The 26,828-nt window shown below is 41.8% G+C and overlaps 2 protein-coding genes across 5 annotated transcripts; one reads left to right on the top strand and one right to left on the bottom strand.

The window, feature by feature from the left end:
• Window positions 1-568: 568 nt before the first annotated feature.
• Window positions 569-21,623, bottom strand: LOC109875087 (autophagy-related protein 9A). 2 transcript variants are annotated; one of them, XM_031809826.1, is made up of 15 exons: window positions 21,156-21,623; window positions 20,392-20,527; window positions 20,069-20,112; window positions 17,722-17,786; window positions 17,429-17,599; window positions 14,876-15,017; window positions 13,837-14,585; window positions 13,364-13,517; window positions 6,938-7,117; window positions 5,970-6,215; window positions 5,477-5,709; window positions 5,173-5,266; window positions 4,982-5,069; window positions 4,659-4,837; window positions 569-4,117 (listed from the first exon to the last, which is right to left on the bottom strand). In XM_031809826.1, exons 2-14 carry the CDS (start codon window positions 20,498-20,500, stop codon window positions 4,677-4,679), a joined length of 2,436 nt encoding a protein of 811 aa, XP_031665686.1. In that variant the 5' UTR covers window positions 20,501-20,527; window positions 21,156-21,623; the 3' UTR covers window positions 569-4,117; window positions 4,659-4,676. The 2 variants fall into 2 exon arrangements, 1 of the variants encoding a protein (XP_031665686.1); XR_004206314.1 differs by having other exon boundaries at window positions 4,982-5,266; window positions 20,392-20,529.
• Window positions 20,585-26,828, top strand: abcb8 (ATP-binding cassette, sub-family B (MDR/TAP), member 8). 3 transcript variants are annotated; one of them, XM_031809827.1, is made up of 16 exons: window positions 20,585-20,710; window positions 22,249-22,585; window positions 22,715-22,870; window positions 22,991-23,085; window positions 23,246-23,351; window positions 23,606-23,767; window positions 23,951-24,036; window positions 24,187-24,284; window positions 24,376-24,481; window positions 24,632-24,665; window positions 24,787-24,923; window positions 25,027-25,121; window positions 25,233-25,366; window positions 25,556-25,703; window positions 25,918-26,168; window positions 26,389-26,828. In XM_031809827.1, exons 2-16 carry the CDS (start codon window positions 22,367-22,369, stop codon window positions 26,470-26,472), a joined length of 1,911 nt encoding a protein of 636 aa, XP_031665687.1. In that variant the 5' UTR covers window positions 20,585-20,710; window positions 22,249-22,366; the 3' UTR covers window positions 26,473-26,828. The 3 variants fall into 3 exon arrangements, 2 of the variants coding, with proteins under 2 accessions (XP_031665687.1, XP_020322839.1); XM_020467250.2 differs by lacking the exon at window positions 20,585-20,710 and adding an exon at window positions 21,662-21,870; XR_004206315.1 differs by lacking the exon at window positions 20,585-20,710 and adding an exon at window positions 21,673-21,870 and having other exon boundaries at window positions 25,537-25,703.

Here is a 26,828-nt window from a genome sequence, read left to right as displayed (position 1 = left end):
TTCTTGATGAAGTGAACATGCACTTCTTGTAATTATCTAATTATATTTATACACATTTTAATCAGATTTTTCATGATTGCAACAGAAGATTCAGATAAGAAGCAGTAATTGAGGGTTAAAGGTGGGCAGCAAAGGTTCCAGGGGGGGGCAGCAGAGTTCTTCTCCCTAGAAGTGTCTCCATCGCACCTCCATGACTCCTCCGATCTGTTAAAGAAACTTAATAAGAACTTCAAGTTATGGTGGTTGAACAACTTTTATTTAGCCTTTTTCTAAAATGCTGCCAATAACTTTGTTTTCTTACCTTCTGAATTGTTTGTAATTAGTTTTAGTTAAAAATAGTTGATACACATATTCTTATATGCCAATTGTTGAATGTTAATTATTACTAGTTATGTCCAGTTTGTTTATCACACTAATAAACTGCAAAATACATTTTTTTTAAAGAGAATGGCTGGGCAATGCATTATTTATTAAATGTTTCATGGCAGTGCAGGAATACTACAGTATTTGAAAAGTTTGTTCCAATGCAAACATTGCCAAGGAAACTCAAGAAATGCATAGAACAGAATGTATATTACATGTTTTATTTCAAATCAAGTACATTAGATCTTGGGACACACTTCAATGATTAAATACACACAATAAGAATTCCTTTGCCTATTCAGTTACAGAAAACAAATACAATGTGTATGATAAAGCTTTGCTGAAAACAAGTTATTTTGGCATTGTTCATTCTCAGCTAGTGTTTCTTAAATTAAACAAAACAAACAAAAAGAACAAACCTAAGCAACAAAGAATAGATGGCTCAAAATCTATTCAACACTAAGAATATGAAAACGTAGCACCTTGTACCAGTCAACATGTTTTTTTGGGGGGGGGACTGGTTTGTAGTGGATAAGAAGCAAATGATATTGAATGGGGAGCCTCAAGGATGGAATTAAATAATAATTAAACATAAATGAAAAGGGTATAGAACATTTCCCCTCCCCAACTGATTATTTTGGACTGGGGAGGCAGACAGTACAGAACGAAACACTTTGATCAGATTAATTCTGTCATCAGGTGAAAGTGATGACTACTTTGATGTCAAATATCAGTCTGTTGTAGTTCATGTTACTCAGGACTCATCAACAATATTAGAATACAAGTCCCACTGTATACTTGGTGCCAAAACATGACAATCCTGCCAAAAGAAATACTGTACATTATGTGCTGCTAAAATACAAAGTAAAATGAGCTCTGACGGTTTCAATGGTTTCTAATATGAACTAAAGCTAACCCTAAGGCACTGCTCAAAATAAAGCTAAATAATCGAATCAAAAAAGATAGGGAGAGGCAGTGCAATCTAGCTATGGAAACTGGCAAGACTCATGAACTACCACGTCTCCCCTCATTACATCAGTAAAACAAATGGAACACCAACAGCAATACCATATGTGGCATTGACTAGGCCTATAATGTTACTTAAAACATTGACAGACATTCCCCACTAATTGGTGAACTTTTGCTGACCAGAGGTAACAACAACCAGGTCTGTGATAGGCCCACTGTATGGATGATAACAATCCTACATATGGTTATTATATATAGTGAGAGAGGCCATTCAGGAAGGGAGTTCCACTCACTGTTCCTTTGAGACCTCGGCTTGATCGAAAATATAGTTTGATGCAGGTCTCTATCAATATAATTTTCATTTTCAATCAGTGCAAAACTTGAGTCAACGTTAGCTTAGCATAGTTAGGTTGATGTCTACATCCACACCACTTCAAAACACAAATGAAAAAAACTAAATGAAGGGAAAAAGTCATCAAACACATATACTCTCTAGTCTTACAATAGTGGTCCTGTTTGGTTCATTTGGTAGAGCATGGTGCTTGCAATGCCAGGGTTGTGGGTTTGATTCCCACCGGGGGACCAAAACAAACATGTATACACTCACTACTGTAAGTCGCTCTGGATAAGAGCAGCTGCTAAATGACTCAAATGTTGGAGGATACAGAGATTACATATAGGTGTGGAGTAGGTTATTGTATCAGTGGGACATGGATACAGTAGCAGTAATGGAGCTTTAATGTAATGTTTCAATGAACTGTTCTGGCTACAGTACCAATGATACATCATGCCACGTATTTCTAGGGATGATGGCTGGGTTACATTCAGCATTTACATGCAGACAAGTTGGCTCTCCTTTGAGTTGTACTGTACTGATGAAACCAGCAACATGAAGGATTGTTTCATTTCAAAGTTGCATATCCAAATATGTTTTGTCAAAGGCAATTCAACAAAAATATATATTTTTAAAATCAGTTTTGTTCAATGTTGTATGAGACATTAAGGAAAACAAGTTAGATTTACATGGGTGCCTTCAAGACTTCTGTTAAGACATTCCGTTATTAACATTAGATCCCAATCATATTTGGTATGAATGTATTTACTAGAAAGATTATTTTTCAACAATAAATACTAAATGAAATATATTAAAGTAACTGTCCAGTTACCAGATTTCTATGAAATATGACATTAAATGAATTACAATATGAGTGAAATAGTTGTCTTCCTTCCACAGTTTTTGAATGAATAATGTAAAATTATTTTTATAAAAAGAATGCTATTCTGTGTTGGAATGATGTGGGCATACCCCAACAACAGAATGGTGTGGGCATACCCCAACAACAGAATGGTGTGGGTGTATACCGATCATTAAAAATATTAATGTGAGTAGACCGCTGATTGGCCAGCTCACATCATCCTCTATAACCCTCAATCTCAACTCTGGATTTCAAAGTTAGTTCCACTGCATTTTTTCATTGTACCCTCTAATCAGGGACTAATTTAGACCGTGGACACCAAGTGAGTGCAATTAACTATCAGGTAGAACAGAAAACCAACAGGTTTAACCCTCAAGATCTGATTGCTGTAACTGCAAAATAATAATAAAGTTCAATTGTGTGTACATAGGGGAAAGTGTTTTGTAAACAAAATGTTGAGCAGTACATGCAAAATCAATGTATACAACAACACTTCTTGATTTACTGTACATAATATGCAACCCTCCATAGCTTATTCTCATACCTACCCACAACAATGTAGTTACTGCCTCTGCAAATATGTAATCTTGATGTATGTACCTTTGTCAAGTATAACACCCCTGTTGCCAGTGGAGACTGTACATGGAAGATACTTTGATACAAAATAATCAAGTTATTATATGTTGAATCCTGTCTTAGAGTCACCCAGGATTTTAAAGAAAGAGAATAATATTAGGCCCATTTAAATCAGACAGCAGCTTTTAATGAGATTTTATCCTGTTTACAATTGTGGTTAATTAATCTAGCGCATCTGTAGGCTTTTGTCATATTTTCTAGTGGGGTCCTATCTGTAGTAGCAGTAGTATAGTTGCAGCCTGCTTCATGTCACTGTTTTCAGTACTTTTCCATCTTCCCCAAGGATTAAAACTGCCCCAAGGACTAAAAACAACAAAACTTAAATATTCATATAGAGGTAAGACGCTAAAGTGTATTTACAAATGTCAAGCAATAAGTAAGGGCCAAATATGCCAATGTAGAATTTTGCACTTAACTTTCCTCATATAGTGAAAATGGTCAGGCAGCTAGTATGATACACCTTCACTCCATAGTCTCTTCAGCACCAGGAAAGACACCATTTCCACCATGAGAAAGTGAACGCAGACCCATATTGTAAACCTCCCAAATGCACAAATCAAACTTATATATATATATTAAAAAAAACATGAATATGCAACAAAAAGTGTGACAGGTTTTGCTGCGTACCATGCTCAAACCTGCCTTGCAAGTGTCCTAGCTGTGCATGCCACTCTTTCCCAGAGTCCCAAAGCGCACACACACACACACCTCTATGAGCGATGTAAATACATTCTATAACAAAATATGACATGGAGAGGGACGGAAGACATACAGTTGGTTTCCCTGACGACAAAACCTCCTGATGTGATAGGAGTAGAGGCATGGAGACAGTGGTTATCCAATGAGTTCCCCAGCTGCCTGTGCTGTGTGACGTCATAAAGGTCCTATCTATCCTATACTCCAAAAAGATCATCTAAGGCCACAATGTTCATCCAGAAAGGAAAGTGTAAACACTGCAAAAGAAGAGAAAAGACAGTCAGCCACACATCTCTTGTGGGATATATATTTTTTAAAGGTCCATAATGTAATTGTGTATGACCCGACTGTTTTCAGACAGACATTTTAGTCATTGAAAGCAAGTCTGATAAGCAGTATATCCATTATATGTGCAATATTTCTGTTTCCCCTCCACAAGTTGAATTTTTGCTTCTTTTACTTTCGGATCAGCTTCAAACAGCTGAAAAATATTTTGGGTTATAAAGCCATTTCATATTTTTGGCTATAAAGATATTAAATATTTTTGGCTATAAAGATATTTCACAGTGGTTTAGATGGTACAACAATTCTCTATATTTGCTTGATGTCACAAACTGAAATCTGGCGAACATTTTAGAATTTTAGAAAACAGGAAAAGGCAGGGCTATTTCTACATATTGCACATTTAAGAAAAGCAAAAAGAGTAGTACTAGATAAAATATCATTTTCTGACAATATTAGCCTATAGATTATGGAGGAGTGTCCGTGTGTAGGAAATAGAGATGTGATGGAACAAACCCATTTATTTAAGGCACTTCAATAGCTACTCCTAGAGTCCTGTTTAGGAGTCGACCCACTGTTGAGGATTTCCTCTTCCTCTGCATCCCCCTCCTCTTCCTCCGTCCAGCCTCCCAGACGCAACGGGGTGGGCATATTAGACAGGCTGACTGCTGTGTGGACGCTGTGCGTCTGAGAACCTGATTGCGTAGATAGAGGGTCGGAGCATAGACAGTTGGACAACTGGATGTCATAAGCTAAAAACTATCAACTACCAAACACGCTCCATCTGACATTAGCCAAGATCTTATGTAAGTAAAAACAGATTAATGGCTGTTTCGTACCAGCGTTGCTGCTTAGCTCTCTCATTGGCACTGGGTTCTGCCACTGGCCGAATGTCCTCTGGTGGGGGAGTGAGTTCTGTTGGTGGACCTAAGGACAGAGTGGAACACACGTCACACACTCGGTGTGTGTGTGCGTGTAGAAAGGTAAATGAAAAGAAGGACCCTGAGGCCACCTCTTCGAGGTTACCTACCTCATGCATGTAAATAGCATGGAGACTCATCTCAGCCGAGGCAAACTCTGATAGCAATGTAGTGCTCTTCATTCGAGAATCACTCCCTGACATGCTGAGGAAATAAAAACAAGCTATTATCAGCAAGTCTAAAAAAAACATCTAAGTACATCACTTAATTCACAGACTATGAACTAACCTCATATTCAATCAATAATGCACCTTCGACAAGCAGGTACTGTATCAAATCAATCAACACTTTTGCATTATGGATGAACCTAGACAACAGTGTTGTGTTTGCAGAGCATGGTGTCGGTCTACCTACCTGTCGATGATGGTGCGGTCACTGCAGTACATGGTGCTGTCGGGGTGGGTGGAAGGCAGATGGACATGCGAGCGGGAGCGGCTGGCGTGGGGGAGCTGAGAGTGGGAGCTGGATAGCGAGGCCAGGACGCTGGCGGCGGCAGAGGCAGCCGTGCTGGGAGGAACGAAGCGGCCTGGTAGGCCTGACGCGGTCAGCACAGGGTGGGCCAGGACACTTGCCAATAGGTTGTCAGGCTGGACAGGAGAACATAACCCAGGGGGCAGTATACAAGCAAATTGTCAAGATATAACTCAACATACTGTAATCCAATAACAAACCTTAGACAAATTGCAATACATTGACATCATTGTTGGATGAAACAGTTGAATGACTAGCAGAGTCTGGTTGCCGTTATAGTGTTGAGGCAAAAATCTACCTGTGTACTAACTGTGACTGACAATGAATTAGCTGGATGAGGATGTGGGTGTAGTGGGGAGTTACTGTAGTTACTAACTTCATTGCCGGACCCGTTAGAGAGCAGTGAGGAGCAGAGCGGGGCCTCAGAGAGCAGCAGCTGGGTGGGGGGTCCTCCCTGGGCGTCCTGGTGCACCTTCTCCTTCAGATGGCTGATGAACACTGAGCTCTCCTGGGGGGGCTGCCAACGGGGGTTCTTGATGGTGAAGTGCATCAGAGACAGCTCAGTCTTGCCGTTCTCAGCCTGCTGGTACACAGATGCCTCCGTCTGGCCCTCAGACATCCACTGAAACAGACAACGTGTGATAATTACTCACTGGAACAATGCAAAATTGAAAAAAAATAATTCTGCGGCCTCCCGAGTGGTGCAGCGGTCTAGGCCTTTGCATCGCAGTGTTGTGGCATCACTATAGCCTGGGGTTCCATTCCAGGTTGTGTCACAACCGGCCGTGATCGGGACTCCCATAGGACGGCGCACAACTGGCCCAGCGTCGTCCGGGTTAGGGGAGGGTTTGGCCGTTGGGCTTTACTTGGCTCATTGCGCTCGAGTGACTGCGTGCCGGGCACCTGCAGTTTTACTTCAGTCGTCAGTTGAAAGGTGTTTCCTCTGACACATTGGTGTAGCTGGCTTCTGGGTTAAGCGAGCGGGTGTTAAGAAGTGCAGCTTGGCGGGTCATGTTTTGAAGGAAGCATAACTCGACTTTCACCTCTCTTGATCCCGTTGGGGAGTTGCAGTGATGAGACAAGATAGTAATTGGATGGCAATTGGATATAATGGAATTATGGAGAAAAAGAGGGTAAATAACAACAACAACAAAAAATAACAATAACTATGCATAAGTGACTAATATCAGGAGAGGACGCATTCACATTCATTTCTGATGCAATAATGATGACCTGGTGATCACTGACCTAAAATCAGCAGTGAGAATCTTCATTTCAACAAAGTAATGACAATACTTTCCATATCAAAGTCCCTTTCCCATACCCTAAATTACAGGCACTAACCAGAGGGTTTCCATGACGACGGATGTCCATCTGTGCGAAGGAGCAGATGTCTCCGACCCCAACTACCTCCACAGTGAAGTTCCTGAAGAAGTCGATGATGTCCAGGGACTTGTTCCTCAGGAGGAAGATGAGAATGAAGGGCGTGACGATGGGGCTCAGCAGCTCCTCCAGGATAAACAGCTAAACAGACACAAAGACAGACAATACTGAATGAGGCTTTGGCGCTATTCAGACTTGAGATCTGCACCCTTAAATTGAATTTTTTACAATAGCCTATGTCATTCACTGATTGTTAATGAGAGAGTTGCGAGTAAAGTTAAGCACTTTAAGTTAAGCAAGTCTGAAAGTTAAGCAAGTCTGAATACTCTGAATACTTTCCATTGTGTCTCCCAAACAAATGATTAAAGTGGCATAAAATGAAATAGTTCCTGTGTGGAAAGTGACATACAATATTATGGTGAGGTCATATGAATTGGAGTGTACAAGAATAAGTTAATACAATTAAAGCACTTGTTTAGGCATTGATCAAATGTTGAGCAAACCCTTACATGTGTGTTACAAGTAGGGCTGTGGTGGTCACGAAATTTAGTCAGCCGGTGATTGTCAAGCAAATAACTGTTGGTCTCACGGTAATTGACCATAAATTAACATAAACATATTTAGCATCTCCTGGCTTCCACACCATTAAAAAAAGTATAATAAATCCATGTAATACAGTCTACACCTTCACAATAAATATATTATTTATTTTAGACAGGTCTAAAGAAACATGATATTTCAAAAATAAAGTATATTTCAGAAGAAAAGCAGAGCATACTCGGGAGTTGTCCTTATGTTTTGCGGCAAATCCAAGATGGCACGATGTCAAGTCGTTTGTCTGTGACTAGTACATTTTAACCTACTAATAACCTATTTATTTATGGTTGAGTAACTTCCTTGTTGTGTAGTGCAAACGTTTTTGTTTTTGCTGGTGTAAAGATCACAGGTCCTCCTCAACTTGGCACTTCATTACTTGAAGTTGACCAAAGTAACCCTATCTCTGGCTGGCCTGAGTTCCTCCTTCATCTGCGGAGTGTCTCGTCCAAGCTGCTCCTTTGTGCTCTTCGCCTGGCTGGCCTGAGTTCCTCCTTCATCCGCGGAGTGTCTCGTCCAAGCTGCTCCTTTGTGCTCTTCGCCTGGCTGGCCTGAGTTCCTCCTTCATCCGCGGAGTGTCTCGTCCAAGCTGCTCCTTTGTGCTCTTCGCCTGGCTGGCCTGAGTTCCTCCTTCATCCGCGGAGTGTCTCGTCCAAGCTGCTCCTTTGTGCTCTTCGCCTGGCTGGCCTGAGTTCCTCCTTCATCCGCGGAGTGTCTCGTCCAAGCTGTTCCTTTGTGCTCTTCGCCTGGCTGGCCTGAGTTCCTCCTTCATCCGCGGAGTGTCTCGTCCAAGCTGCTCCTTTGTGCTCTTCGCCTGGCTGGCCTGAGTTCCTCCTTCATCCGCGGAGTGTCTCGTCCAAGCTGCTCCTTTGTGCTCTTCGCCTGGCTGGCCTGAGTTCCTCCTTCATCCGCGGAGTGTCTCGTCCAAGCTGCTCCTTTGTGCTCTTCGCCTGGCTGGCCTGAGTTCCTCCTTCATCCGCGGAGTGTCTCGTCCAAGCTGCTCCTTTGTGCTCTTCGCCTGGCTGGCCTGAGTTCCTCCTTCATCCGCGGAGTGTCTCGTCCAAGCTGCTCCTTTGTGCTCTTCGCCTGGCTGGCCTGAGTTCCTCCTTCATCCGCGGAGTGTCTCGTCCAAGCTGCTCCTTTGTGCTCTTCGCCTGGCTGGCCTGAGTTCCTCCTTCATCCGCGGAGTGTCTCGTCCAAGCTGCTCCTTTGTGCTCTTCGCCTGGCTGGCCTGAGTTCCTCCTTCATCCGCGGAGTGTCTCGTCCAAGCTGCTCCTTTGTGCTCTTCGCCTGGCTGGCCTGAGTTCCTCCTTCATCCGCGGAGTGTCTCGTCCAAGCTGCTCCTTTGTGCTCTTCGCCTGGCTGGCCTGAGTTCCTCCTTCATCCGCGGAGTGTCTCGTCCAAGCTGCTCCTTTGTGCTCTTCGCCTGGCTGGCCTGAGTTCCTCCTTCATCTGCGGAGTGTCTCGTCCAAGCTGCTCCTTTGTGCTCTTCGCCTGGCTGGCCTGAGTTCCTCCTTCATCCGCGGAGTGTCTCGTCCAAGCTGCCCCTTTTTGCTCTTCATCTGGATGTCAGTGGCAGCTCAACAATCCCCAACCCGTTCTCTCAATCGACCTCAACACCCAATCTACTCACATGCGCAAACACTCACATTCAGACTCATACATACACGCTGTCCCTCTCTCCCCTTACCTTTGTTGGCCTCTATTTTTGACATTTGTCAGAGAAAATGACAATTCTCGTGGTATTGCTTTGTGCACTGACTTTACTGAACTCTGGAGAAAACGAACATTGTCTCTGGGTGAGTACATCTGACAATGTGCTCTCCTGTCCATTAGACATTTTGTCTGCAGTAACTCGCTCTTTTTCACTCAGTCCACTCGTCCAAGTGCCTATGTATTTGTGATATGATGTGAACAGTACGAATTTGTGTCACTACCAAAGTCTAATGGTTTTAAATTACTGTTTTGTATTGTCTGGAAACTCCCTTGTAGAATTCACTTGGATTAGGTCTCTTAAAAAAGAGAAGCCGTGCAAGGTATTAAACATAGGTGCCTAGTTATTCTTCTTTTGTTGATATCAGGTAACGTGCAACCTAACCCTGGCCCTGATATGCAATGTCTCCAAACCCCCTCTGATTTTAAATCAAGATCTGGTTTTGGTATTTTTCATTTAAATGTACGCAGCCTGTTGTCAAAAATTGATGGGGTTAGGATTTGGGCTAAATCAACTGATGCTGATGTAATTGTGTTTTCTGAAACCTGGCTCAGCAAGTCTGTTTTTGATAAGGATATTTGTATAAGTGGTTACAATGTTTATCGCACTGATCAAGTTAAGAAAGGTGGGGTGTGGCTATATATGTAAAAACTAAATTCCCTGTAAGTGTGGCAAAGTCTGAAACTATTTGTAAACAGTTGGAATTTCTTGCTTTGAATATTGAGGTTTCAAAGGGTCTCTCTATAACTGTGATTGGCTGTTATAGACCCCCCTCTGCTCTCGGTGATGCATTCTTGTCTAAACTTCTTTGCAGTGAAATGATCTTGATTGGTGATCTCAACTGGTGTTGGTTAAAGCCGGTGTCTGATGATTTAAAAATGTTTTGTAATTCTATGAATCTTACCCAATTGATTAACTCAATCACTCGCCCAAATGTTAAATGCCCAGATAAATCTACCCTTATTGACTTGATATTGACAAATGTTCCACATAAATATTCTGCGGTTGGTGTTTTTTGTAAAGGTTTAAGTGACCATTGTGCTGTTGTTTCTGTTAGAAATACTAAGGTTCCTAAGACAAACCCACATTTTATTCGTAAGAGAAATCTGGCAGCTGATTTCATAGCTGAACCACTTACATAACTGTTCAATCTAACCCTGGAATGTAATGAACTTCCGAAAATCTGGAAATCAGCATTTGTCCTACCACTTTTAAAAGGGGGAGATCCAACTCTTTTAAATAATTATAGGCCAATCTCAAAGCTGTCACCCCTGGTGAAAATACTTGAAACCCTTGTGAATGAACAGCTAAAAGAGTTTTTATTTACTAACTCTATTTTATCAATGTACCAATCGGGCTTCAGGAAGAAGCATAGCACAATTACATCAGCCATGAAGGATTTAAATGATATCACTGAAGCCATTGACAAAAAGCAGCACTGTGTTTCACTTTTTATTGATCTCTCTAAGGCTTTTGATACAGTTGATCATGCTATACTAAGGCAGAGATTGTCGAGTGTAGGTCTTTCAGAGCATGCAGTTGCATGGTTTGCTAACTATCTGTCTGATAAAACTCAGTGCACTCAATTTGATGGGCTTATGTCTGTTAAATTGTCTGTCTTTAATGGTGTGCCCCAAGGCTCTGTACTTGGTCCTCTCTTATTCACTATTTATATACATTATTTAGACAAAAATGTCCAAAATGCGCAACTTCATTTTTATGCTGATGATACTGTTATTTACTGTTGTGTCTCGTCTCTTACAAAAGCATTCTAGAACTTGCAAACTGCTTTTTATACTGTTCAACATTCATTGTGTCAATTGAAACTTATCCTCAATACTGCTGTTTTTGATTTTGATATACTCTTGTGAATTCTATGGTTTTTACTAGATTACTTGTAGTTTTTCATGTTGTTTGTCTGTAATTTTTGTAATGACTTGGTGCTGCCTATCTTGGCCAGGACGCTCTTGAAAAATAGATTTTTAAATCTCAATGAGCCCTTCCTGGTTAAATAAAGTTTAAATAAAAATTAAAAGTTAGGTCCTGATGTGGTTATGCCAAATGGCTATGGGCTACACTAGTTAATTTAGAAGACAGGACTTGCCTAGTTAAATAAAGGTTAAATAAAAACAGATATCTCAACATCAACTGTTCAGAGGAGACTGTGTGAATCAGGCCTTCATGGTCAAATTGCTGCAAAGAAACCACTACTTAAGGACACCAATAATAAAAAGAGACTTGCTTGGGCCAAATTTGAGAATGTTGGTTCCAACCGCCGTGTCTTTGAGAGACACAGAGTAGGTGGACAATCTCTGCATGTATATTTCTCACTGTAAAGCATGGAGGAGGAGGTGTTACGGTGTGGTGGTGCTTTGCTGGTGACACTGTCTGATTTATTTAGCATTCAAGGCAGTTAACCAGCACGGCTACCACAGCATTCTGCAGCGATACACCATCCCACCTGGTTTGGGCTTAGTGGGACTATCATTTGTTTTTCAACAGGACCATGACCCAACACACCTCCAGGCTGTCTAAAGGCTATTTTACCAAGAAGAAGAATGATGAGTGCTGCATCAGATGACCTGGCCTCCACAATCACCCGACCTCAACCAAATTGAAATGGTTTGGGATGAGTGGGACTGCAGAGTGAAGGAAAAGCAGCCAACAAGTGCTCAGCATATGTGGGAACACCTTCAAGACTGTTGGAAAAGCATTCCAGGTGAAGCTGGTTGAGAGAATGCCAAGTGTGCAAAGCTGTCAAAGGCAAAGGGTGGCTAAAAGAATCTCAAATATTAAATATATTTTGATTTTGATTACTACATGTGTTATTTCATAGTTTTGATGTCTTCACAATTATTCTACAATATAGAAAATAGTAAAAAGCAAAGAAAAACCCTTGAATGAGTGGGTGTTCTAAAACGGTTGACCAGTAGTGTATACTAAATAATATATAGGTGACATTTGTTTTGATTTAGAAGAGACCATTATCATGCACATGTATCGAAACAGGGGCAGCGGGGAAAAAGACATGTCATCTATGTACTTAAATAGCGAATGGAGGATGCTTTTTCCCATGGTTCATTTTCATGCCAGCCAGGTAGGCTATATTCCAGTTTTAAAGAGAAGCAATGAGCTTAATATTAGGAAAGTTGAGAAATATAGTAGGCTTAGCCTATAGAAAGCTAATAGGATCCTCCTATTTTTATTAGCGGCCATCACTGTTTTCTTCCACAATTGCATAGCCTATAGAAATATTGCACAATATGAGCTCTCACGAAGTGTTTGATTCGATTTTTGATTACATTTGCATTGATGCCAGAGTGACAGTTACCAAGTTTGGTAGGCTACTAATGACCAGCAGCAGAATCAGAGCTTGGAGAAGCCTAATTACCGTGACTAAACGGTCATGTGGAATTTGACTACCTTCATGTCTCATGACTACCAGTGTGGCGGTAATACGGCCACCGCAACAGCCCTAGTTACAAGAGCATCTCAATTTCAGATCGTATGTCATAAAGTCATACACTGACCAGCTGAATCCAGGTGAAAGCTATGATTCCTTATAGATGTCACTTGTTAAATCCACTTCAATCAGTGTATATGAAGGGGAGGAGACAGGTTAAAGAAGGATTTTTAAGCATTGAGACATGGATTGTGTATTAGTGCCATTCAGAAGGTGAATGGGTAAGACAAAAGATTTAAGTGCTTTTGAACAGTGTATGGTAGTAGGTGCCAGGCACCTGTTGGTGTAAAGAACTTTAACGCTGCTCGGTTTTTCACGCTCAACAGTTTCCCGTGTGAATCAAAAATGGTCCACTACCCAAAGGACATCCAGCCAACTTGACAATAGTGGGAAGCATTGGAGTCAACATGGGCCAGCATCCCTGTGGAATGCTTTCGACATCTTGTAGTCCATGCCTCGACGAATTGAGGATGTTCTGAGGGCAAAAGGGCTGCAACTTAATATTAGGAAGGTGTTCCTACTGTTTTGAACACTCTGAATTAGTTCAGTAGTTCCATTCTATCTAAGCTGCAGCCAATGAGCAGTCTCTATTTACTGTCTGGCCCTTCTCACCCACCGCTTTGTACTGGAACAGCTGTGCCACCTCGTCCCGGGTCTCGCTCTTGTTGGCGTTGCCCCTCCAGTGGTCTGGCATGTAGTGGATGTGAGCAAGCACACACTGCAGCAGCTGCTCCGGGCACCACACCATGTGTTCGTCTGGGATGAAGGACCTAGGAGGAGGGCATATTCACAGACATCATCTCTCTATTTCACACAACATATTATATGGATTATGGACAGACTGGTATGTCTGGGGTTTAACATAGGCTGAAATATTCTCTAACAAAGACGTTTCCTTCTGCTCCCTCGCTCATTACTGTCTGTTAGAACTGGTGGGGTGACAACAATATGGTGGAATCAAGGTGGAGGTGTTGCATACCAACTCTGCAATGGGAAGGGGTAAGGAACGCATTTTTCAAATGATACACAGCCACAAATCACTGCAAGATCATCCCGACAGGTCACCATTCCCCCTGTCCCCTGGCTTACCTGGTGATGGTGATAACCACTCCCAGCACAGTGATGGCGGTCAGGATGTGCTGCACGGTCAAGACATCCTCATCATACACGGTCAGTGCGATGAGCACGGCCAGCACCGAGCCCGAGAAGAACGCCACGTTCTTGGCCAGCACGGTGAGGAGCGGCGAGGTGAACGAGTTCATGTACTTGGAGATGGGCTTGTAGCCGCGGCCTAGCCTGCCGTGCAGCTCGTGGTCCAGCTCATTGAAGTGGCGCAGGTAGAGGCGGCCGAACATAGACCAGCGGCGTGCTCCCAGACTCCCTGGCTCCCTCCTGATGATCTCGGTGTAGCTGAAGAAGGCGTAGAGCACCTGCCACACCAGGATGAAGGGGCAGAGGAGCAGGTTGGCCACGCCTAGTAGAAGAATGACCCGGCTCAGCTGCTGGGCCAGCTCCAGACGGTTCCCTGCTCGCTTGTACTTGGGGTGCAGGTTCCATTTGTTCTGGAACAGCGACCCCGGACCCCAGAAGAGAATAAGCTCAAAGTTGTACTTGAGGCCCTGGGTGAGGAACACCAGGTTTCCCAGAAGGGGGAGCTGAAGCTGTACAGGTAACAGTGACTTATTGACCATGGCCACCATGTAGTTCTTGAATCGCAGGATGCGGTGGTAGATGTCCAGCTCAGTTAGCTCCTTCTTGTGGATACACATCTGCTGCTCCCGCTGCAGGCTGATCAGACGGTCCTGGACCTCCTGCCATGTGAAGTTACACAGCTCGTCCTGGAAAGGGGAGAGGTCAAAGGTGTTCAGACTTTGTACCCTGATATGAGGGACACCTACTTGCAGGTAAGCTGGGTGGGTATAACAAACATTTTTCTTTATATCTTTTGAAACCAATGGATTCCAAGAAAACTGACAACTACAGTAAGCTAAAATGGTCTGAAAAATCAGCATACCACTGTTTCATGAGACTCTAGGATCAAACGTAAAATAGGGTAAATTATCCCTTAATGCGTTATTCCTGGTCACTGAAACCCCTTATGTCCAGTGGACATATAAAAAAGCCTTACCATGCTGATCTTCAGTGCTTTGATGTAGAACTGGCGTATCTCCCAGTAGCTGAGGATGTTGCAGAAGACCTTGATCATCCGGTAGACCCAGAAGATGGTCGCCATGATGAGCAGGAAGATGATCAAACTGTTCTCCTGGATCCTGGGGAAAAGAAGGGATGAAATAATTCATATTTTTAATCTCTGTTTGACATTAAAGGTTAATTTCAATGAATGGAAAATGCATGTGTATAGAGGGTATAAAACATTAGGAACACCTTCCTAATATTGAGTTGCACCCCTCTTTTGCCCTCAGAACAGCCTCAATTCGTCGAGGCGTGGACTCTAAAAGGTGTTGAAAGCGTCCCACAGGGATGCTGGCCCATGTTGACTCCAATGCTTCTCACAGTTGTGTCAAGTTGGCTGGATGTCCTTTGGGTGATGGACCATTCCTGATACACAAGGGAAACTGTTGAGCGTGAAAAACCCAGCAGCGTTGCAGTTCTTGACACAGTCAAACAGGTGCACCTGGCACCTACTACTATACCCCTTTGGATGATGATGCAGGCCATGCATAGAAGGTCAAAATTATTTATTTGCACCATTGATGTATGACCATAACTAACTATCTACAAATGAGAGTAAAGGAGCCTTATAAATCTGTTAGTTTAAGACTCCTCACAGGTGACCTGAACCAACCTTATAGTGTAATGTATATTGTTCATTAGTGCATCATTAGTGGGGGGGGTGTTCCCTAATGCTGGAAGTTTGGGAACCCCTGATCTAGGTAACCACCCTGGTAAACATATTCAGGAGAATGAACAATGAACATAAACATACATTCAGGAGTTTAATTTGGAAGTTTGAAAAACTAAAACAAACAACGTGACAAAGTTAGGCTACTTTCGAATTTGTGTGACATCTTTTTCATTTCCAGACCAATTCAAAATAGAGAGGAGTTAGGGAGAGGATGGGAGAGCAGGCAAAGTCTGTGGTTTTAAATGATGGGACATGCTGTTCCTCGATTAGAATTCCTAGCAGTGGTGTGTCATCATCTTCCGTCTAAACACCCATTCAGTCATGGAGGGTTCTTAGAGAAGGGATTCGGGGGGGGCAGCCTAAGATTGTGTTTGTGTGCAGAACCAGATTAATGATATGAAAACAGGAAAGCTTGTTTATCCATCTTGGAAAGAAATGTGGCTGTGGTGGCTGTGGAGGGGACTGGGTCTAGCAGCAGAGCTTGGGTGTGTCATGGGGTCCACAGACTGCCTGCCCAGACCTCAAGAGTGACTCCTTTCAGCGACTCAGTGAGCTGTCCCTGTGTGAGACTTACCATGTAGGGGCTATCCATTACAATGTTTTCCCTGGTATTACTCTGAACACAGTGCACTGATACACAAATAACCTGCTTCAAGAACCTGTCATCAACTACAGGGTGACGGTGTTGCAACTTGCCTCGTGTTTCCAAGTTTCAGGCCGAGGCTATGCGGATGATTTAGTATTTTGAAATAAACTATTCAAATGTAGTTGCAGGGAACTTAATTTATATTTCAGATTTGTCTTTGACAGAGAAGTCATGACTACCAAAGCCTTTGCTCTGTAGGTCTAACTAACTAAGCTCTTCAACACAAGGGTTCACCTAGTTCACAGCACACAAGGCTAACTAAAATAACTTTGGATCAAATTTAATTAAAACAGCAGCCCTCCCTCAGTCCATTGAACACAATTAGACTTACATGCCAATAGCACTCCAAATTAATTAAATTAATGTCAACTTCCAATTAGATAATAGAAAACCACAATGATAAGACTTCACCACTCAAAAGAGCTCATATCGCAATTAGCATCTCTGATAAACAAGAAAATGATTTCTTCATCATAATGTTCTGAGTGGAAGTATAACCCACAGGCAATGTGAAAGTAGGCCAGAGCTCTGCGCTCCACAGTGTATCTCTATGATTGTGAGCATGTCTTACAGTAAAACTTCATCTGACACAACCCAATAAGCAAACATTAGCCTCAGAATTACTGGTCATCATTACATTTAGCTGGAAATGCCCTTTTCAGGCCTGATGAAGTTCTGCAGGCTCTGAGACGTATAGACCCTGGTATAATTCTGTCTAGTCACAAGAGAATAAAATACCCAATGTCATGAAGAAGGATTTACATTCTGGCATTAGCAGTGATTTTGGGATCCCCATTAGTGACAGCTAGTCTTACTGAGGTCCGACATAAAACGAATAAGACATTACAGACAAAATACTTTACAATTGACATAAATGTAAAAACATTAACAAGTAGTGTGTGTGGGCATCTATCAGTTACACATACTTGTCAGTAAATACACATAACAAGTAGGTCACATGGGGGAGAGGCGTTGTAGTGGTAAGAAAACCACCCAATTTATCTATGCAGTCAAGCACTCAGATTTGTTTCTGAGGGATCATGTACAAAAACAATAAACCTGAACTGGCAACAAGGACAACTATTTCTACCTCAACTACATATTCTTATAGCCATCCATGCCTATATAGGCTACCAATCCATCTATTAAGCCAATGCTGATTGACCTACCTCTCAGTGCACTGCTGGCTTGGTAGGATGGCATCAGGCAGAGAGACCTTGTTCCTGTCCAGGGGGTTCTGGCCAGGTCCTGTGTGGTTCACTGCCCGGTTGGCAAACAGTATATCATACTCCACACAGTTGAAGAGGAATGTTGTGAAAGTGACCACAAACAGGAACTGACTGCAATAAGGAGTTTGAGATGTTGGGGTTAAACATTAGCCGATATAAACTTTGAATATTGTCTTAAAAGTTGAAACAATCTTAGATTAACATAAGGTTGGTAAATAAATGGATATACTTACAAAAGTTCAAAGAACTCTGATAACATCATACAAGCAAAGCCATTTTTCTGATGAAACTGATAGATGTGGAAATTTGAGTTAAGGAAAACAGAGTCAAGTGTTTATTTTTTGTCATAGCCTACAAAACAACCACTCTTGAAGTAATCGTTGATGGCTAATCAAATAATAACCGTGATGTAGTTTTTTTTAAAGTAGACTTAATACATCCATTACAGAGAAACAAAACCACAACAAAGCAACGTAAAGTGAACCAGTATGGCATCAATATCATTAAAGTACAGAGGACGTTCTGGAAGGACACACATAATTGAAAGTCGTTCTCCTGAGGCAAGTCTCTTATTTAAAGTCACTGTGCATCACGAGTTGCATTTATTTACAGCCACATCGTACTGTCAGAATCATATTCATGTCAAAGCGGTGTTTAAAATGGCTCCTTCCTAAATTAGATTGTTAGGTGATAATAATGATAACAGACATGATAAAGCCGCAATTTTAAACATCATACTGAAAGTAATGCTTATTTACATAACAATAAGCTACAATACACAATACCAGTCAAAACTTTGGATACACCTACTCATTCAAGGGTTTTTCTTTAATTTGACTATTCTACATTGTAGAATAATAGTGAAGACATCAAAACTATGACTTAACATATATGGAATCATGTAGAAACCAAAAAATTCTAAATATATTTGATATTTAAGATTCTTCAAAGTACCCTTTGACTTGATGACAGCTTGCACTCTTGGCATTCTCTCAACCAGCTTCATGAGGTAGTCACCTGGAATGTGTTTCAATTAACAGCTGTGCCTTGTTAAAAGTTAGTTTGTGGAATTTCTTTCCTTCTTAATGGGTTTGAGCCAATCAGTTGTATTGTGACAAGGTAGGGGTGGTATACAGAAGATAGCCCTATTTGGTAAAAGACCAAGTCCATATTATGGCAAGAACAGCTCAAATAAGCAAAGAGACATGACAGTCCATCATTACTTTAAGACATGAAGGTATGTCAAGAACTTTGAAAGTTTCTCAAGTGCAGTTGCAAAAACCATCAAGCGCTGTGAAACTGGCTTTCATGAGGAACACCCAGAGTTACCTCTGCTGCGGAAGATAATTTCATTAGACTTACCAGCCTCCGAAAATGCCGCCCAAATAAATGCTTGACAAAGTTCAAGTAACAGACACATCTCAACATCAGATGTTCAGAGGAGACTGCATGAATCAGGCCTTCATGGTCGAAGTGCTGTGAAGAAACCACTACTAAAGGACACCAATAAGAAGAAGAGACTTGCTTGGGCCAAAAAACACAAGCAATGGACATTAGACCGTTGGAAATCTGTCCTTTGGTCTGATGAGTCCAAATTTGAGAATTTTGGTTGCAACCGCCATGTCTTTGTGAGATGCAGAGTAGGTGAACGGACGATCTCCACATGTGTTGTTACCACCGTGAAGCATGGACGAGGAGAAGTGATGGTGCTTTGCAGGTGACACTGTCTGTAACTTGTTTAGAATTCAAGGCACACGTAACCAGCATGGCTACCACAGCATTCTGCTGCGATACACCATCCCATCTGGTTTACACATAGTAGGACTATCATTTGTTTTTCAACAGGACAATGACCCAATACATATTCACGCTGTGTAAGGGCTATTTGACCAAGAAGGAGATTGATGGAGTGCTGCTGTAACCGATGTGAAATGGCTAGCTAGTTAGCAGGGAGTGCGCTAATAGCTTTTCAATCGGTGACGTCAATCGCACTGAGACCTTGAAGTAGTTGTTCCCCTTGCTCCGCAAGGGCTGCGGCTTTTGTGGAGCGATGGGTAATCATGCTTTGAGGGTGGCTGTTGTCGATGTGTGCAGAGGGTCCCTGGTTCGAGCCCAGGTAGGAGCAAGGAGAGGGATGGAAGCTAAACTGTTACACTGCATCAGATGACCTGGCCTCCACAATCACCTGACCTCAACCCAACTAAGATGGTTTGGGATGACGTTGACTGCAGAGTGAAGGAAAAGCAGCCAACAAGTATGTGGGAACTCCTTCAAGACTGTTGGAAAAGCATTCCAGGTGAAGCAGGCTGAGAGAATACCAAGAGTGTGCAAAGCTGTCATCAAAGTAAAGGGTGGCTACTTTGAAGAATCTAAAATATATTTGGATTTGTTTAGCACTTTTTTGTTTACTACAGTATTCCATGTGTCATTTCATAGTTTTGATCTCTTCACTATTATTCTACAACGTAAAACATTTTTGAAACAAAGAAAAACCCTTGATGAGTAGGTGTCCAAACTTTTGACTGGTACTGTATATTGCCAGAGAAACATGTTTATCACAAACATGTCTTAAAAGGATATTCTTGTAAAGAAGTTGTCCAGATTCTTGATATGGTGCCATGAGTCTGCAAATTAGGGGTGGGAATAAAAGTAACATTGAGACTTCATGAAACCATTACGTTTGTTCAACAAAACAGCAATAACAGTAGTAATCAGGTATGATTTGAAGAAAACAACAACTTTCAGTGAATCTAGAGCCTGGGCTTATAGGAAATAGTAGTACTGTGTCATTCATTACAAGGAATCACATTATCACACCAAATCATATTATACCATAACATAGCCTTTATGTCTATCCCTGATAGAACAATATATATTAAGTTATAATATAACCAGTACAGTACCACTCAGGCCCTCTGGCACATGCACTAATAGGTCCTCCTCCCCGGGAGGTGAGTCCTCCTCAAAGTCATCAATCCGCTGGTACTCCTGGTAAGCTTCAAAGTTCGCCATTGTCCTTCACATTCTCCACTGTTCCTCCTCTAGTAGGCAAGTTGGGAACACACACAGTGTTATTGTGGTGTGGATTGGAAAGAGCAACATTCATCAACGACGAGTGTCAGACACAGTGAACACACACTACATAGATGATGTCAGCTGTGTGAGACAATTCACAGCAAGATGCGCTGTCAACAACATTCAACTGGAGAGTTAGATAACCAAGTAAGTGTAACGTTAGATTTAAAATATCTGGTCTATTTGGTTTTCTATGCATTCTTGCCTTTCTTGGAATCTAACGTGCTAACGTTAGCTAGCAGTCGTGTTCACGACAGTGTGACAGGTAACGTTGGCTAGCTAACAGAAATAGGCATAACGTTACATAGCTAACGTTAGTTAGATTGACTAAATATTGTGTTATGTTGGTTACTTGTTGTCAACAACCAACCAGTCATTTTACAGATAACTAACGTTAGTTAGCTAACATTCGCTAAAGCGAAATCAGACAGCTGGGGACAGCTTGCTACTGTAGCTATTATGCTAGTTAACGTTAGTTAGATACGTAGCATTACAATGTGACGTTGAATGGTTAACGTTACCTAACACCAACAAAGGCAGCAACAAACTACCAAGTAGCTAACTATCTAGCAAGGTAGCTAACTGTTCTTACCTCGATCAGCTTCTTTTCTTGCTTGCCAGTCAGTTAACGTTACTCGTTTATCCTTGCCTTGATGTACTGCTATTAACGTTATTGTTCCCTTCACGGTCCATTCGCAGAATTCTAAATTCAAATGGCCTGGACTTCAACGTTATTTGTCGAGCTATTGGAATAACCAATAATATATATTTAACTAATAGATATTAATGGTTGCTAACAACCTAACTAACAGTAGCTGGCCAGCTAAATAGCTAGAGATCATTCGTGGGCTTCCACTGTTTTGTCTTTCACAAACATATGTCAACAAAACACAATTTGACGTCACTTAATTTTAACGATCGTCACTTCCGCGAGACGAGTGTCTTTTTTTTCTTTTTTTTCCCAATGACAGAGATAATCCTTGCCAATGATAATGAATAAAGATTCATGTTGTAGCCTTTTAACATTGTTTTTAGCGATCAAAATGCGTGTTTTGTTATTGACATTAAACATGATCCCATTTACTGTGCCAATGAGATGCATTCTGGGATAGTGTCAACATGGCAGCCTACATGTTGTTCCTTGTACCCTTCTGAGTTAAGCGCTCAGATTCTTTGAATTTTGTTAGATTTCCGTGAAAACGTCTAAATATGTTTCACTTACTTTGTAATAGAGTCAGCACAACTGCACCGTTGCGCCCCCTCTACTCGCATTTGAATAGAACACAAGGTTTATGGAGACAGCCACGGTAGGACAACGTTCTAGTTGGCTAATGCCGGTAGTCAGCTGATCAGACAGCTACTATAGTTACAGACCTTAGACTTTGCACTAGCTAATATGATTCCTTATGAAAACAATATTAGTTCAGCTCTGTCCCAAAGTTGTAAGTAGTGTTGTTCACTGTTCAGTAAAGTGATTTTAATGGAATGGACCATCCAGAAGTGTCATGCCTTTTGTAACTTTTTTTTGTCACAATTTTAACAATACATTGAGTGAAAAGCCCACCACATAGTCATTATTAGTTGTTAAGCTCATGTTGTCCATGTCTCTCAAACTTGTATAATACAGATCACACTACAAACAGTACAGCTTGTTATATTGTTTGTTTGTTTTGTTTTCGTTTCAGATCACGGCTATACACAACACAATTGGCCAATGCAGGCAACTCCTCTGGACAGCCAAGTAATGCTGCTGGGCGTATCTGGGGTCTGGCTCAAGCAGCAGTTCGCCAATCTGCCTGCTGGATGTCAAAACCACCAGGGGGGGCCCTGAAGTTCATTTTAGGGCCAGTGGTTCTCACCATCTCTGCTCGAGTACTTGGTAGTGTAGCATATTGCCAGGCAGATGTGAATAACAATGTTCTACTAGAGCTTCAAGCCAAAGAAACTGAGCCTGAGTTTGACTGGCATATCCTGTGGGAGTTTGTCAAACCCCAGCTTTTTGCCCTTCTTGGTGCTGTTGTGGTGAGCAACATAACTTAACACTACTGGACAATCTACTGTTTAGACAGTAACATGTTGGCTAAACTCCAGTGGTGTTTTAATTGTATTGGAATGCTGAGATATTTCAGACCAATCATGTTTTTTTTTCAGCTTGCTTTTGGTGCTGCCATCTTGAATATTCAAATTCCCCTGATGTTGGGCGATCTGGTGAACATAGTGGCACGCTACATGAGAGAACATACTGGGAATTACATGAGAGAGATGAGGGGACCTGCTCTGAAGTTGCTGGGATTGTATGGTCTCCAAGTAAGTTGTTTGTCAAAAAAGTCATTGTCAATGATTTAATTTAAATGTAGATTGAAAAATCTACTTCTGTGGAATACATAGAAAAACAATATGGTCATGAAATCTCTTTCCTGGCTTCAGGGTCTGCTCACGACTGGTTACATCATCCTGCTTTCCAGGGTAGGGGAGCGAGTAGCAGCAGACATGAGAAAGACTCTTTTCCAATCTTTACTCAGGTATACACCCAGTTGCAGTAATATATATTGAAAGCAACAAGAGGTAGAATAGACCAGTTCCAAGACAGAGAGTAGAGTGACTGACTAGATGTCACTAGACCTGCTATCCACTGTCCAACTTTTACTCTTGCTAACACAAGACTTGGCATTTTTGTTTCAGGCAAGATGTAGCCTTCTTTGATTCCAACAAAACTGGCATGCTGGTGAACCGTTTGACTGCTGATATTCAGGAGTTCAAGTCTTCCTTCAAACTGGTCGTCTCTCAGGTATGGCTGCGTACATATGAATTTATTGGATAATTAAAAGTAGTAGGCTGCTCCAGCCGAAGACAACATGCATTCAAAATTATCTAGGATAAAAACACAATAAAGCTTATTTCCATTGTGGTTCCCTATGCACTAACCTATTACATATTGCCATAACTTTTCAGTATAATTTATTAATTAGCTGTTGCTCCCATCTAGAGACAGTTCACAAGATCGAAATCTAATGATATTGCCTCAATTACTCATATCTACAGGGCCTGCGGAGTGTAACACAGACGGTTGGCTGTTTCGTGTCCCTCTATGTCATCTCCCCTAAACTCACTGGTATGACAGTGGTGATACTTCCCTGTCTGGTGGGGGCAGGAGCTCTGATTGGCTCATTCCTTCGCAGGCTGTCCCGATTGGCTCAGGAACAGGTGACATCATCACTCATTCTGACTCATTCACTATCTGAAACGCATTAAAGAAATAGATAAGTGTCAACTGAGAAAGCATTCTACTGAGTTTATCAGAACTACAGCATGGAGAATGGTGTGTGCTGAGCATTGGTGTCTGTCTGTGTCTAGACTGATATACAGTGTATTGTTGTGGGTGTGTAGGTGTCGAAAGCAACAGGGGTGGCAGACGAGGCCATTGGCAATGTGAGGACAGTGAAAGCCTTCGCCATGGAGGAGCGAGAGATGCAGTGAGTGACAGTCTATTATAGTCCAGATCAGACAATATTATCAGACCTGCCTTATAATAAAGTCACAATTGTCTTTCAAAGCATTCCTAATTTCACCCCTTATTAGAGGGATTGTGTGAAAGAATGTAACTATTTGTCTGTGTTTTGCAGGTTATATGCCTGGGAAGTGGACAAATCATGCGAGATGAATGAATCTCTAGGCTCAGGGATAGCTGTTTTCCAAGGAATGTCAAATATCGTCCTGAACTGTGAGTTCCTTTTATCATGAATAGTGGATTGAACTTGCTATTTATTTAAGTATGCCATTGCTTATCTGTTACATGGTTCCTTTTCTTGCAGGCATTGTTTTAGGCACCATCTTTGCTGGTGGGTCATTGATGGCAGGTGATGAAATGTCTCCAGGTGACCTCATGTCTTTCCTGGTGGCTTCACAGACGGTGCAGAGGTAAAATATTTGTTGTTAGCAAAGATAACACTTAAGCTAATCTCTCACACTGTAACGTGCCAAATGCTTGCATTATCAAATGGAAGTGTTCAATGAACGTTAGGTGAATAACAAATTGGATTTGACCTTTCCTTCGGTTATTTTTCTTAGGTCTTTGGCCAGCATCTCTATCCTGTTTGGCCAAGTGAGTAAAGACTTGACGTATAGAAGAAGTCAGAAATACATTGCTATCAATGTAGTTTCAGGTTTCACAAGGTGATCAGTTGATATGGCAATAAGAAATTAGAACCTACCATGTTTTGCAGATGGTCAGAGGCCTCAGCTCTGGGGCCCGTGTTTTTGAGTACCTGTCTTTGGAGCCTACCATTCCACTTTCGGGAGGAGGCCGCATTCCTTACAAATCTCTGACAGGACGGGTGGACTTCATGAACATTACTTTCAGGCATGACCACATCAGAAAGACAAAATTAACAAAAAGACACACACAAACACATACAAATTATATATATCAGTAAGTGACATTTTTTGTATTTGTTTTTCCACAGTTACCCAACGAGACCTGGCCAACGGATCCTAAAGAACTTCAACCTCATCATCCCCCCCTGTAAGACTGTCGCAATCGTTGGAGAGTCCGGAGGAGGTAATGTTCCATGCGTTTCCATGGATACAAGTTCTCAATTAGTCTGATTACATAAACATAATGAAATATTTATGAAAATGATGTGTCAGTTATGGTTCTCCTGCACTGCAGGGAAGTCCACAGTGGCCTCCTTGTTGGAGCGTTTCTATGACCCCAGCAGTGGTGTGATCATGTTGGATGGTCTGGATATCCGGACACTGGATCCATCCTGGCTCAGAGGACAAGTCATTGGATTTATCAATCAGGTAAATGTTCTAGAATAATCATTCTGTTTTCTAGTGCATAAGGATGTTCTAGGATCTTCTTTCAGAACTGCTTCAGATTTGGTTATTGTCCTCCGTAAGACACAGCCTTCTTGTGTAATTTTTGCCATAATAACAGTGATAGCAATGTTACTTTGTTATTAACAATTCAGAACCCACCCCTGCGTGTAGGAGCCTGTGCTGTTTGGCTCCTCCGTGATGGAGAACATTCGCTTTGGAAAGCCGGAGGCCACTGATGCTGAGGTCATCAATGCTGCCAAGCAGGCCAACGCCCACCGCTTTATCACAGGCTTTCCAGATGGATACAACACTGTGGTTGGTAAGTGACAGCACATATTTGAGAAAAAAAACATATTTTTTTGTGAATGGCCCAGTTCTAACATCCTCTGATTTATTACTAGTCTATACCACTCTAATAAATCCCAGACACACATATTCAAATCAAATGTACTTAAATACTTTTTAACATAAGTAGTACTAATTGCATTACAATAAGTGCTTTTACTGAATATTGTACCTCTGTGGACACACAGGTGAGCGAGGAGTGACTATGTCAGGGGGCCAGAAGCAGCGTATTGCCATTGCCCGCGCCCTGATCAAGAACCCCAGCATCCTGGTCCTGGACGAGGCCACCAGTGCACTGGACGCAGAGTCAGAGCGGGTGGTGCAAGAGGCTCTGGACCGGGCCACCACAGGACGCACTGTGCTCATCATCGCCCACAGACTCAGCACCATCCAGAGGGCAGACCTCATCTGTGTCATGAGCAATGGACGCATTGTAGAGGTGAGGGAGCGGCTAAAGCACTGAAGGAAGAGAGGGATGTCTATTGTCCTCTGTCCCTTTGGTGTTTTTTTCCAGACATTGGACACTTTTCCCAATCATGTTTTCTTGTCATTAAAGTAATAATCGTAAAGTTTTTTAAAGAGCATCACAACACGTAATGATGTATGTCAATTTAACTACAAATGCTTGGTTGTATAGTTTTTGTCTTGTCTCTTCCTAGGCTGGAACTCACGCGGAATTGCTGAGCAAAGGAGGGCTGTATGCTGACCTGATACGCAGGCAGAGATCAGAGGGAGAGAAGTGAACACTACTTTTGATATGGCACAGAACTGTAGGCCTATATCATGAACTAGGGACAGCCTTTTCATAAGAAATGAAAAAGATGCATAGGTATTATCACTTGTTTTGTTGGTGTAAAGTTGATTTAGTTTAATGGTCCAATTCCATTTTTTTTAAAGCCAAATGTATGGTTGGACCAATTGAATTATATTTTGTGGCCCAAGTAAGGCTGCTGAAATTGCAAGTGTTTATCATGTGTTTATAGGAAGAGAATACTAACTGTACAGGATGTGAATGTGGTTTTAGCAGGGTTACTTGGCCCTGTACTGTGTCTGTACATTTTGCAATACTTTTAATCATTAAATTCTATTCATCCACTAA

The sequence above is a fragment of the Oncorhynchus kisutch genome, linkage group LG30, assembly GCF_002021735.2.
Source record: "Oncorhynchus kisutch isolate 150728-3 linkage group LG30, Okis_V2, whole genome shotgun sequence".
NCBI lineage: Eukaryota > Metazoa > Chordata > Actinopteri > Salmoniformes > Salmonidae > Oncorhynchus > Oncorhynchus kisutch.
Note: the sequence above shows the minus strand (reverse complement) of the source record. Positions and strands in the feature narration are given on the sequence as shown.

What these genes read in the sequence shown, in the direction of transcription:
- LOC109875087 (XM_031809826.1), bottom strand. Translation starts at nt 20,500, where the DNA reads ATGGCGAACTTTGAAGCTTACCAGGAGTACCAGCGGATTGATGACTTT. An exon ending in TGTGCCAGAGGGCCTGAGTG is followed by an intron (nt 20,113 to 20,391) that starts GTACTGTACTGG and finishes CCTAATTTGCAG; the next exon opens with ACTCATGGCACCATATCAAG. An exon ending in ATGCTATTTACATGCATGAG is followed by an intron (nt 5,070 to 5,172) that starts GTAGGTAACCTC and finishes CTCTGTCCTTAG; the next exon opens with GTCCACCAACAGAACTCACT.
- abcb8 (XM_020467250.2), top strand. Translation starts at nt 21,773, where the DNA reads ATGTTTCACTTACTTTGTAATAGAGTCAGCACAACTGCACCGTTGCGC. An exon ending in GCTTCACAGACGGTGCAGAG is followed by an intron (nt 24,482 to 24,631) that starts GTAAAATATTTG and finishes TATTTTTCTTAG; the next exon opens with GTCTTTGGCCAGCATCTCTA. An exon ending in TGGATACAACACTGTGGTTG is followed by an intron (nt 25,704 to 25,917) that starts GTAAGTGACAGC and finishes GTGGACACACAG; the next exon opens with GTGAGCGAGGAGTGACTATG.